Source organism: Balaenoptera borealis (genome assembly GCF_965194805.1).
Source record: "Balaenoptera borealis genome assembly, chromosome: 3".
Lineage (NCBI taxonomy): Eukaryota > Metazoa > Chordata > Mammalia > Artiodactyla > Balaenopteridae > Balaenoptera > Balaenoptera borealis.
The window spans coordinates 21,450,540-21,463,046 of NC_138866.1; the positions used below are offsets into that span (position 1 = coordinate 21,450,540).

General features: G+C 37.5%; 1 protein-coding gene across 1 annotated transcript in view; it reads left to right on the top strand.

Annotated features, from left to right (window-relative positions):
• The window catches only part of SEL1L (SEL1L adaptor subunit of SYVN1 ubiquitin ligase), a 56,542-nt gene extending 47,053 nt beyond the window's left edge, over window positions 1–9,489 (top strand). Inside the window, exons 20-21 of the mRNA XM_082387756.1 lie at window positions 2,245–2,373; window positions 5,275–9,489. Coding sequence (XP_082243882.1) covers window positions 2,245–2,373; window positions 5,275–5,484 — 339 coding nt within the window. The 3' untranslated portion in view covers window positions 5,485–9,489. The remainder of the gene's footprint in view (window positions 1–2,244; window positions 2,374–5,274) is intronic.
• The last annotated feature ends 3,018 nt before the right edge of the window (window positions 9,490–12,507 follow it).

Sequence of the window (12,507 nt, forward strand, 5' to 3'; positions counted from 1 at the left end):
TGGAGACTGGGAAGTTGAAGATCGAGGTGCCGGCCGATTTGGTGTCTGGTGAAGGCCCTCCTCTCTCTGTGTCCTCTCAAGAGGAAAGAGCGAGAGAGAAGCAGCAAGCTCTTTAGGGATTCTGATAAGGACACTAATTCCGTTCATGAGAGCTCTACCCTTATGACCTCATCCAGTCCTAATTACCTCTATATTAGTATTAGATACTTGAGTATAGTTTTATCAAGAATCTGGAGCTGCAGGCTGAGTGCGTTCAGTTCGTGGATGATCTCTGCCATGTAACATAGTTGTTGAAGCCTCCCTGCATTGTAAGATCAGTCAGCCAAATCAGACTTAGTGTCTATCAGAAAGTCTGACTTTGTTTATTAATTCAAATAAAAGTAATATGGGTTTGATGCCTAATGTAAAGATTATACATAAGTTATGGTTTTTATACATTTAGTAATAATTTGCTAAAGACAATCAGAATTAAAGTCATATAACTAACAGTCTGTTTTTATAATAGGCTGTAAAACAAGAAAATCAGTGTGCTTTTCTCATCATAATTTAATTTGTAATGTAAAGCTTGTACAAATTCTTATGAATAAAGACTATGATAAAAGGCACAGAATTCCTTTGATTAGCATTAGGGGAGGGAACCCTGGGATTCAGCTTTTAAGAATAATTAATCATGTATAAAAATCAGGATAATTTCATTAGTTTTTATAAGACATTATGATCACCTTTTCTTATTTGTTTTCTGTTTTTTTAAATAAAAGAGATACTCATACTCTAAAAGCTAATCAGTCCAGCATCCAGTATAGATAGAAAAATATTAAGTATTAAACAAGATGAGGATTGGTTATCATTGGAATAAGTAATTCAGGATTTGATTGATAGATAAGATTTAGTTACCCTATTGAATCATCCACGCAGAGTCTGCGGATCACATAAAGTTTGATGCATGATCTTGAAAAATATGACTACAAATAAAATTTGTTACATTTTTTAAAAAGTCAAAGACACTGACCATACTGTTACTTTTATTTGAAGGTGCTCTTCTTTTTTTTTTTGTTTTGTTTTTTTTTTTTGTTTTATTCAAATTAAAATTCAAGCTTTTCTTTTTAATCTTTTAGATCCTAGTACATTTCTTTTTTTTTTTTTTTTTTTTTTATTTATTTATTTTTGGCTGTGCTGGGTCCTCGTTTCTGTGTGAGGGCTTTCTCTAGTTGCGGCAAGCGGGGGCCACTCTTCATCGCGGTGCGCGGGCCTCTCACTGTTGTGGCCTCTCTTGTTGCGGAGCACAGGCTCCAGACGCGCAGGCTCAGTAGTTGTGGCTCACGGGCCTAGTTGCTCCGCGGCATGTGGGATCTTCCCAGACCAGGGCTCGAACCCGTGTCCCCTGCAGTGGCAGGCAGACTCTCAACCACTGCGCCACCAGGGAAGCCCGGTGCTCTTCTTTTTAACTAAAAAGATTCACCTTAGGGACAAGTATAGAGAATAGCTGAAAGTAACTGCTTATATTTAAATATGTAGAAAAAGTCAGTCTTAATGTTTAGCCTTTCTTTCCCATGTCTCATGGAATTCTTACCTATGAGTTTGGTATTCTTTGACAGTAGGCAGGGGACGGAAGAAGTGAGGTTGTTAAATGAGAATTTTGCACCTCCCACCATCCCATTCTACCACTTATCTGAATGCAGAGCACTCCAACCTGGGCCAAAATTAGTAATGACTTGTTTCGCCCTTTATAGAAATACATCTAAGACAGGAAAACACAGGATGCGAGTCCCTTAACACTGTCCATGCATGCACCCCTTGGAAAACTTTGAGTATGTCTACCCCAGTTTGAAGATCACTGTTGCAGACTGAAACCAGGAATTGCTTACACTGACTGGTTATAAGTAGGAAAATATTAACTTGAGACTTACAGGTCACCCCTGGAAGTCGCCAGGTTAACAGTGTTATGCATAGGTATCCACCGTATCCACAGGTATCCACTGTGTCCACCGTATCTGCACAGCAAGTGGGATGTCAGATCAGGGGAACACAAGTTAACTTTTAAATTTTTCAGCTAAGTTTGTCAAAATTAAGCAGTTAGATAATTAAACAAATTTTACCTAATTAAAGCTTGGGTTTTTTTCTTTAGGTAAGGGAAATTTTAAAATGAAACTTGAAAGGTAAAATAAACTTTCCTAATATATAAATAGTAATTATTTTTACTTAGTTTAACAAGAAATGAACTTTGGTTTGCTACCTGTGTTATAGGATATTCACCTTGCAAAACGTTTTTATGACATGGCAGCCGAAGCCAGCCCAGATGCACAAGTACCAGTCTTCCTAGCACTCTGCAAATTGGGTATTGTCTATTTCTTGCAGTACATACGGGAAACAAATGTAAGTGGTCCATGCCTCTTTTAACTAAAATACAAATGATGTAACCTTCTCAGTCCACAGTTACGTTTTTGCAAAGCTGGGGGAGGGGAGGAAGGACCTGCAAGTGTCTGGTCTCTTTCCTTCTTCCCAGATGAAGGGACCTCATCAGGTGAGGGATGAGTGTAGCCACAAAGCACTTAACAGTTCCCAGGTAACATTTGACAATGGTTCCCAGTGCTAAAGCATTTTTCATTGGTGCAGATGTTTTCTGGTTTAGGGAAGACTGAGACTAAACCATGGCAATTTGAAATAGTAGTGAACTAAATTCAGTAAACATTAAATCAGATGACTGCCTAACAGTGACTCAGACCAGCGCCTTAAAAAGAGAATTTACGACGTGGGAAGAAGAAGTAGAACCTGAGAACCAGCCCAGGCTGTTGTATTTCAGATTCTTCTGATAGTGGAACATGTTAAAAATACCACTGGAACTGTGTTTCCTAAAAATACCTTGAATTATTTAAATATGCTTAATGGTAGAACTTTGCTAGGAGATGGGTGGGTTACCCATTCTCTTCAAAACTACCAACTCTAGTTACCAACACAATGTTGGTGCTCTTGGGTTCGCCAGTTTTCTGTTTTGTTTACAGTACCTGTCGTTCCTCCTAATGGATTCACTGGTACAGCATTTAACTCTGAAAGTCCTAAAATGTATGCAGAAAGAAGGGCTATTTAACTTTAATTCACGCCAGACCAGAAAAGGATGCTGTTTCAACCTTTTGTTAACATCTTTCAGAACAAGTTGTGCACCATTTCAGCACTAGATTCCGGAAGGGGCTTTCCCTCTTTGTTACACAGATGTAAATTTAGTCCATGCTGCTTCAGCATCTATAAAGAGAAATTCGACAACTTCTCCCTTTTGCAACCCTAGCCCGTGCACTGAGGTCCTCCACGTATAGGGCTCCAGAGGGCTGGAGATGTTGGCCTCTGTCCTCTTGATTGCTTATACATTTGTAATGTCAAATTTATAATTGTTCAATAGCGTGAGCCAGGGTATGCTGTACGCTCCGTTAACTCAAAGGATCTTTGGTCCTTTAACTGAAAAGCTAACAGGGTGGCCACCTGCTCTTTCTCTCTGAGGACTATTTCAGACCCTTGTCTCTCACAGTTTTTGTTACTAATAAACTACTGATTACAGTCTAGGATTTGGTCATGTAATACACCATGTTAAGTTGTTGTGTTTTATACAGAAGTTTCAAGAAAACAATAAAATGCCCCGTAATCCTACCACCTAGATATTCCAACTTTAAAAAAAAAAAAAAAAAAAGAGTAATAAGTATTGATGGTAAGAAAGTCAAACAATACAGAAAAACAAAGTCTACTATTGCAGGTCCCACCCCAGGGAACACAGTTAATAGTTTGTTATAATTTTTTTTCCAGAAAAATTTTAGCACCTGTACCTACAAATATATATTATGGGGACCTTTTAAATGTAATTTTATTTAAACATAAAGGATTATGCCCCATATTTACTTTTTTTGTGGGTAAGTAGCAGTCAGAAAATACCAGGAATAACTTAAGTGACATTAAAACAATTAAAATATCACAGATGAAGAAAATAACTTTTAAGTTCAATTTCAGTTAAATATTTAGTTAAATCCTAACTAAAAAGCATTATTTGTTCAGCTATTAAACTTCTGAATTCCTGTCATTTTCAGTTACATGAGAGAAGTAGTAAAATAGCCCTGCTTTCATTAGAAGAGAGCTTTTTAGCTAGTGTGTCATCACTAAAAATAGGTTATAGGTGAGGTGTGTCAAGATACTGATTTCCACCCACCCTTGGTCCTCCATTGTCCCCAGTGTTTGTTTCAAATATTTCCTGTGAAAAATGGTTGGAAATCAGTGCATTAGGTTACTGATGGAAAGGAACCATATTAGATACCTTATATAGTCAGCTGTTAAGAATTAATAGCTCTGGTCCTCAGACATTATTTTGAGTTTCAGTTGAAGGCTTTTAAAACTTTCTTTTTTTTTCAGTTGAACTCATTGTCTTTATTTTTTTGTCTTGTGTTGTCCTTAATTTTATTAGATTGGATCCTTTGTTAAAGTCTGGTGGGTTTTATTTTTATTTTTTTTAATTGAAGTATAGTTGATATACAGTACTATAGAGTTACAGGTGTACAATATAGTGATTCACAATTTTTATAGGTTATACTCCATTTATAGTTATAAAATAGTGGCTATATTTCCCATGTTGTATGATATATCCTTGTAGCTTATTTTATACCTAATAGTTTGTACCTCTTAGTCTCCTACCCCTATATTGCCCCTCCGCCTCTTCCCTCTCCCCACTGATGACCACTAGTTTGTTCTCTGTATCTGAGCCTGCTTCTTTTTTGTTATATTCACTAGTTTGTTGTATTTTTTAGATTCAACAAGTGATATAAGTGATATCGTACACTATTGGTCTTTCTCTGTCTGACTTATTTCACTTAACATAATGCCCTCCAAGTCCATCCATTTTGATGCAGGTGGCAAAATTTCATTCTTTTTTATGGCTGAGTAATGTTCCATTGTGTATATATGTACCATGTCTTCTTTATCCATTCATCTGTTGATGGACACTTAGGTTGCTTCCACATCTTGGCAATTATGAATAATGCTGCTATGAACATTGGGGTGCATGTATCTTTTAGAATTAGTGTTTCTGTTTTTTCGGATATATACCCAGGAGTGGAATTGCTGGGTCATATGGTAGTTCTGTGTTTAGTAAAACCCTTTTTTTTTTGGCACACATTGCAAAATGTTACTAAAACCAACTGATTTAATAAATTCTGTATTTATCTCTAATCTGTGATGTAACTTTCCTAGCTACTTCTATTACATTTTAACGATCATAATGATTTTTATACGTTTCTCATTAAGCTTCGAGATCTGTTCACCCAGCTTGATATGGACCAGCTTTTGGGACCTGAGTGGGACCTTTACCTCATGACCATCATCGCATTGCTGTTGGGGACAGTTATCGCTTACAGGCAGAGGCAGCACCAGGACATGCCTGTCCCCAGGCCTCCCGGGCCACGGCCAGCACCACCACAGCAGGAGGGACCGCCCGAGCAGCAACCACCACAGTGACCCACGGCGGCCAGCCTTGAGCAGTGACAAACAAGGAAATCGTTTACCAAAAACACTTGCATTTGATTTAGGACTTTGGATCAGTGGCCACCTCCTGGAAGAGGCACAAGGAAGCATTGAATTCCTAAAGCTGCTTAGAATCTGATGCCTTTATTTTCAGGGATAAGTAACTCTTACCTAAACTGAGTTGAATGTCCGTTTCAGTGCCGTATGGAATAACAACTCTCAGTGGCTCCCCTGCCCCCCCCCTTTTTTTTTCCTGGAAACATGTGAGACACTCAAGGTAATGTCTGCTGTGTCCAACTATCTTTCTTGGGTCCTTTTGGTCATTCTTTCAATGTGCATAAGTTCTGTCAACCATCTTTAAGGTCTCATGCGTCGACACTAAAAACTGATCGATGTAAAAAGGAAAACCCAGTTAGTTGCAAATTTAACCTTGACGTGTTTGAAAGTCTGAAAATAGAACTTGCCTTTTAAGTTATAAAAAAAAAAAGTCTTCAAAGTGTTTCAGAACTGCGATAACCGAGGAACTTTTACCAGGCCACATGCAAGTATACATATTCAGCATATTTGTTACTTTAAAAGGCAAGGTTGGGAGGTTTCCTACTGTTGGTGATTGTCATACTTTATACCATACTTCTCTCCTTCAAAGACTGAAAGGCAATGTTAAAGAGTTTTATGTGAACTTCATTTCCTTGGAATGGAATATATAGAAAACATTGTGAACTGACTTCTTGAGCTAACACGTGAACTTGCCCCAAATTACTCAATGTAATTTGCTTGTTTGTTTTGAGTATACAGAGCCTTTATCTGGAAGCCAGAGGATGGACTAAAGGGGAGAGATTAGAAAACAATATTGAAGAACTCTGGGTGGGGTACCAGGATCACAGACACACTTTTCCAAAAGTTGAAGCATTTGTTCCCAGGATTTATTTTACTTTGCATTTCTTATTGCAAAAGAACAGACCACCCTCCTGAATTTTTAAAATATGAAATATTGTTGCCAAGCTATGGCATACAGTGACTACCATTACAGTACTAACACTCAGAGAGTCTGAGATGCATTAAAATCAGTGGTTGAGGAAAGCCAAAGCCTGTTTGTACTGTTCAGGGAGATTTTTATTTCTGCAGTTTGATGTTACAGTAGAAGATCAACCACTTGCTTAGCTTTTGTATTCACCACCCTCCCACTGTTAACATCAGGAAAATCAAGGCTATTACACTTCAGAATTGTCTGGTTAAGTACTACGGAGAACAACAACGACAGCAACAACAAAGAAAACAGAGAAGGTCACATACCACAAATGAAAAAATGAAAACTTCAACCAAATTTGTATTCCTTTTTGTTGTCAGATGGCAGCGTTCACCAGCCTGTATCTGGTCTGAGGCCCTCTTAGTGTCTGAGCAGGCTTTCTGTGCCTGCTGACCTCAGTCTGTTTATATTAATCTTTATACTCTTTTTCCATAACCCCTCATCTGCCAGAAAACTTGAAGAGTTGTAAGACTTTGGTTTTTGAAGTAGAGATTGTATTTAGAACTAGAGTGAATTAGTCTGTAATGAACATGAAGGCTCTAAATGTGAAGTAGTGTGCTTTTTTGGTGTTTAGAGTATTATGAGAAACCTGGTAAGCAAACTTTCCTCCTAGATAATTGCTTCTAAATAGGAAGAGGTGGTGACAGCGAGAACCATATGTATAAATGCAGATCTGAAAGGTAGGAAATTTTACCCTCAGAAGTGTAATGTTGCTTTGGGCAGCTCATGTAAATATTAAGACTTGTTTGATCTCTTACATTAGAGATTAGAGTACAGTCGGTACAGTATGTTGGTGTCTTCACCCCTGCCTGTTCTCCCCCAACCTTCAAAATAAGTATGACCCACAATAGCAGCCACGCTTCATTTCGAAGGAACTGTTTTAATTTATTTAAAACTTTAACAACTAAACTTCCATGTTTTTCTACCATCCACCTAATTTTTCGTTTAGCAGCATTCTTATCTCTATCTTTACTTCCCTCTGTTAGTACTTTGAAAGAACATTTCTTAAAGCAGTGTGCACTACCCAGAGGCAGATGGGACAATGTGGTCTTGTTCTCCAGGCAATAACTTCCCGTTAGTGTACCACTAGCCATGTCCTTTTTATTAATCTTCCAAATAGATCTTTTTCTTGGCTTTTGTCCACCTCCTGTTTTACCCTGGGTCATTTGCTACTGGAAATTTGAATGGTAAATTTAAAATAACTTAGTTCCTATGGCTTCATTTAAAGACTGTCTCAAAATACTTTGCTCCCTTTTTCATTCTGTACAAGGGACATGATACCTAAGCAAATAGGAACTGGGTTTGGTGTTTCTCCTAAAATAATGCTCAATACCTACCTAATCAAATGGCATCCATTTGAATAAAATGACAGTAACTAAAGCTAGTTAATGTCAGTGACATTAAACTAACTCCAGGATTCAGGAGTTTTAATGTTAGAATTTAGAGCTAGCAGATAGAGTACGGCTTCATTTCTCCGTGGTAGCCCTTCTCTCCCAATCCCTTTTATAGTCTGTCTTCCTGCCTTCCAAGGTGATGACAGTAGTACTCTACTTAGCTTCTATTCTCTTGTGCATTTGGTTTGTTGGTTAGTCAACTGTTCCAGAGTCTTGAGACTAACTGTTTTGCTTTTTGTTTTATGTTAACAAAGGTAGCATTGGGGTTTGGGGTTTGGTTTTTTTTTTTTTTCCTTTTTGTTTTTGGAGCTTTTGTTTCTGTATTCTGGGTAAGGCTTATCTTATTTTTGGTTAATATCCAATGGCACAGAAAAATAAACCAAAAGGTTTCTTTTTTTCAAAATTCATTATTATTTAGCATTTAGATGAACTTGTGAGTCATTAATCTTAATACTGTTGAGGATGTGTTACCCTTCTGCGTATAAGGTTAATTTGTGAGAGTTTTACTGCTAAGCCATTTTATTTCTGTACCATTGGGAAGTTGTAGAAACTTCTGCTGGTGATCTGGCCATGATCTGTTGCTTTATTTAATTAAGGAGCTGCTGTTGCCTCCAGGAAACTTAAATATTTTGTATAAGCTTTTTTTTTCTCCCTTTCTTTGCTCCTCATGTTTGTTCTTCAAACCAGTGTTTTGGAAGTATGCATGCAAGCCTATAAATGAAGACCACAACTCTTCATGTGTGTAGCATGTGTATTATATTGTCTAGCTACATCTGCAAAAAACCTTTTTCAGAGGTTTGGACTAACATTTCACATGCACATTTCAAAACAAAAAATGCTTCAGAGAAACAGCCCCTTTACCTACCAAGAAGAGCAATGTGGGCTACATTTGTCCCAATAACAGTGTTTGTTTTGAAAGTGAATTTAGTTATGTTATACAATATTTTGACTACAACTGTGCAAGAAATAAAGCAAAAGAAACTTCTATTTGCACAAAAATACTTTTCATCAGTCATTGCTCTTAAATATAAATGAAAATACAAAATTTCTGAATATCATATTGTCAGAGGCACTACCTGATTTTTAAATGTGTAGTAGTCCTCGAAAAGAAGCTAAATTTCTCCTTCCACTTGGTATTTCAAGAAAATTGAAAATATTCCAAGTAAAAATGATTTGTATTTTTAAAGTGACTGTTTGCACAAGTAAAAACCTGATGTGTGCATGAGAAGGATGTCTTGGTTGTGTGCAGGGAGTCACCTCACATGCACCGGTTTTCCTGTTGGGAATAACAAGATACTATTCTCTTTGATTTAAAAAAAAAAACCCACATAATATTGATACGATCAAGGTGTAACCACTATCAATATTTAGGAAACGTTTTAAAAGACCGTAAGCTGGCATTGGAAAGAACACCATGGTAGACTTTCTGTAAATTTATTTTGTATTTAATTAAATTCAGTATAAAGGCTGGTGAAGTGTAATATAATTGTGTAAACAAACCCTGTTAATAGAAAGATGTACAGATTCGTTTTGTACTGTATCTTGAAACCTGTGAAATAAAGATTCCACCTCTGGTTATCCTGTATGCTATAACGTACCATGGCCAGGCACCTCTCCAGGCAGACTTTTTTTAAAACCTGAATCTTTCAATTTTTTCATGAACTTTTTTGGAAATTCAGAAACTTCTGGAAAGCATTCATTAGGGGCAGTTTGAATCCATCTTACATTTACTTTTAACTATTGAAATTCAGATTTCTATAAGTTGAATTTTATCCTACAGAATATGAATTTGCTAAGAAATGTTTCCCTTTTTAAATCTCTGAGATCTTTGACCTGAATCAGCCTGTGATATATAGTATGCGTATTCACTGTTATCCTGATTATGGTAAAACTTAGCTAAAGTTTGTTTATGCATTGCCTTTTCCCAGAAAGTTTTTAGGAGGGCTTACAGAGCTACATAACGGTGCAACACCATGAGATTTACGTAGGATAAGTAAGTAAAGGGGAAACAAAGGAGAAAACAGTATTAAATCAGGAGTGAACTTTGTACACAAAATGCATGTTAGAACCAGGCTACAAATCTGGCCCTAACTTCCTAGCAGCCAACTCAAAAGAAATGGAGTTAAAATGTTCATCTTAGAAGCATCAGATCCTTGAAAAAGTGTGGATGATGCAGATTGTGGCAAGTGGAGAAATTGGGTCTCAAATTTTACTTCTGGGAGCATAGTCAGCCACCCAAGATGACTTTGACTGACCTTGACTAAAATAAAAGTTTTGAGGAAGTTGGACATCGGAGCTGTAATAGCAGTTTGATCATTCAACCTGGAGTTGGGTGTGATGCCTATTGACCAGTTAGCGCCTTTCTGACAAGTCATTAAAATGAGTCCTTGGTCTTCACTGGATGCAACTTGATGAGAAACAGCCTCTCCCTTTTACCTTTATGACACTAATTTTGATTGGCTACACTAACCTTGAAATTTGCTTATACTGTGTCGCGACATATACATAAATATATGCAAGTAAAAAATTAGAAATAGTTTCTGTAGTAGAAACTACAAAAAAAAAAAAAAAACAGGAGAAGGAAGATTTTTTTACTTTTTGGATATTTTCCAAATACTTGAAGAGTCAAGTAAAAAACAAAATGAGCTTTATAATCTACCAGTTCAAAAGGAGATGCTTCTGCATTAACGGATCTTGTATATTTCTTCCCATGTCATTTCCACCACTACTTAGCCATCAGATTGAACAACCTTGAGCAGAACTCTGGTTTTCCTAGTGGCCAAATGTTTTCAGTCTGGATTAATTTATTTTAAACGACCTAGTGTTAATGCTGAATTGTGTATAAAATCCCACTTACAAAAACGGCACGTGATTTTTTTCTTATGTAAGTTGAGTAGAATATGGTTAGTTAATTGACTTGAGAACATTCATATAAATATTTTCTGGTTTTGCTCAATCCAGTTTCCTTTTGCCTTCTCTCTCCCTCCCAATAGAACTCTTTTATTTAGCCTCTCAGGATTGAAAAGAATTTCTCATAAGTCTTCTAAGTATTAGATATGAGATTTAAGTATCCTAAACAAGGATTCTGACTTTGAAAATGAAGTTGTCACTGAGTTTTACATGATTCAAGATTTAAATGTGAACAACAGAAACCTCCATTCTTGGAAACATTTATTTCAAGATGTGAAAGCACAGCTGTGAGTTTCAGAGTTTGTGCATCTGGGTTTCCCCACTCTTCACCCATGCATTGCCTAAATTTTTTTTTCCTTAGGAAAATTTGATTAATTGAATCTTTTTGTTCTAAATGAAACAAAGAGAAACTAATCCCGATTGTGCAAGAGAGGAGGGGGAGGAAGTGGAGGGAATCATCCAGCTGGTCTTGTTTCCCTTGTACTAGTAAAGAATTTACTTGAATTTTCTTCAACCTACACAGATGCTATTTCCTTTTGCATACTGTTTGGACAATGTTCTTTGGCTGGTAGCATCTTACACGATGCATGGAAATTTACTGCCAGGACAGAGGTGAGAACAGCACACTGGTTTCCCGGTTTCCCTATAGTCCCTATTTTGACTCTAGATGAAATAAATGCTGTAAATGGAACTGTCCACACTGGAGCTGTGAACAACAGCCTTTATTATTTCAAAGGCAAGGAAAAAAGTAATTGAAGAAGCCTTAGATGTGTTAATTGGTATTTATATTTCATCACTCATTTAAGGCTTAAAAGTAATTAAAACTGCATAGCTAATGCTTTTTGTACTCAAGTTCACGAAACCAAAGAAGGAACCTATTAGGTCTCACCGGGCATAGTGAAGTAAGCTAGGAACTGGACATGTATACGTTAAAGCAGTGAAGTAGAAGAAAGGCCTGTGAACTGGGATGAAACCCCAGCCTTAGCTACAGAAAAACTACACTGCATCCCAGTAGACCTACGGCCACTAATGAAAGGGGCTTTTTAATTACGAGTCACTATTCCAGTGCCAGAGTCATGATGACAAATAGGACAGATGCACAGGGATGGACCCATACACAACCTCCATGGCCTATAGTTGGGTCTTGCATTCCCAACAGGTTCTCCCGTTGACCCTCCTGAGTTGCCTAATCCCTTCATAAAAGAGATTAGGGATCAGTTCTGCCCGCAGTGAATGGCACTGAAATGCAAAGGAAGAAAGGAAGGATGCCATAGCAAGGGGGGGGAAAGCTCTGGACTGGGCTCTAGTCCTCACGGTGAGTGGATGATCTTGGGCAAACTGCTCATTTTATCAAGAGGCTGCTTGCACTGGATGGTCATTAAGGTCTAGCCAGCCCTTGGAGGTTTTAAATGCCAAAAGCAATTGAGTAGACATTTTTTTCAATAACCAGCTAGCCTGAGAGAACCTCGCAGTTGGCACTCAGTTTTGGGTTTTGGAAAACTTAGGTCACCATGAAGTCCATCTGGATCTAGGTGTATTTCCTGTTCTGATATCAGATGCCCTAAATATCAAACCTGGGTTTGAGCAAACTGCAATTTTTCTTTGGTGACCTTATATCCCTTTAAGGCTAAAAGCTTTAGGAAGTGGAGGCTGTCTTTCTGTGAAGAGACTTGAGAAGGAGAGCAG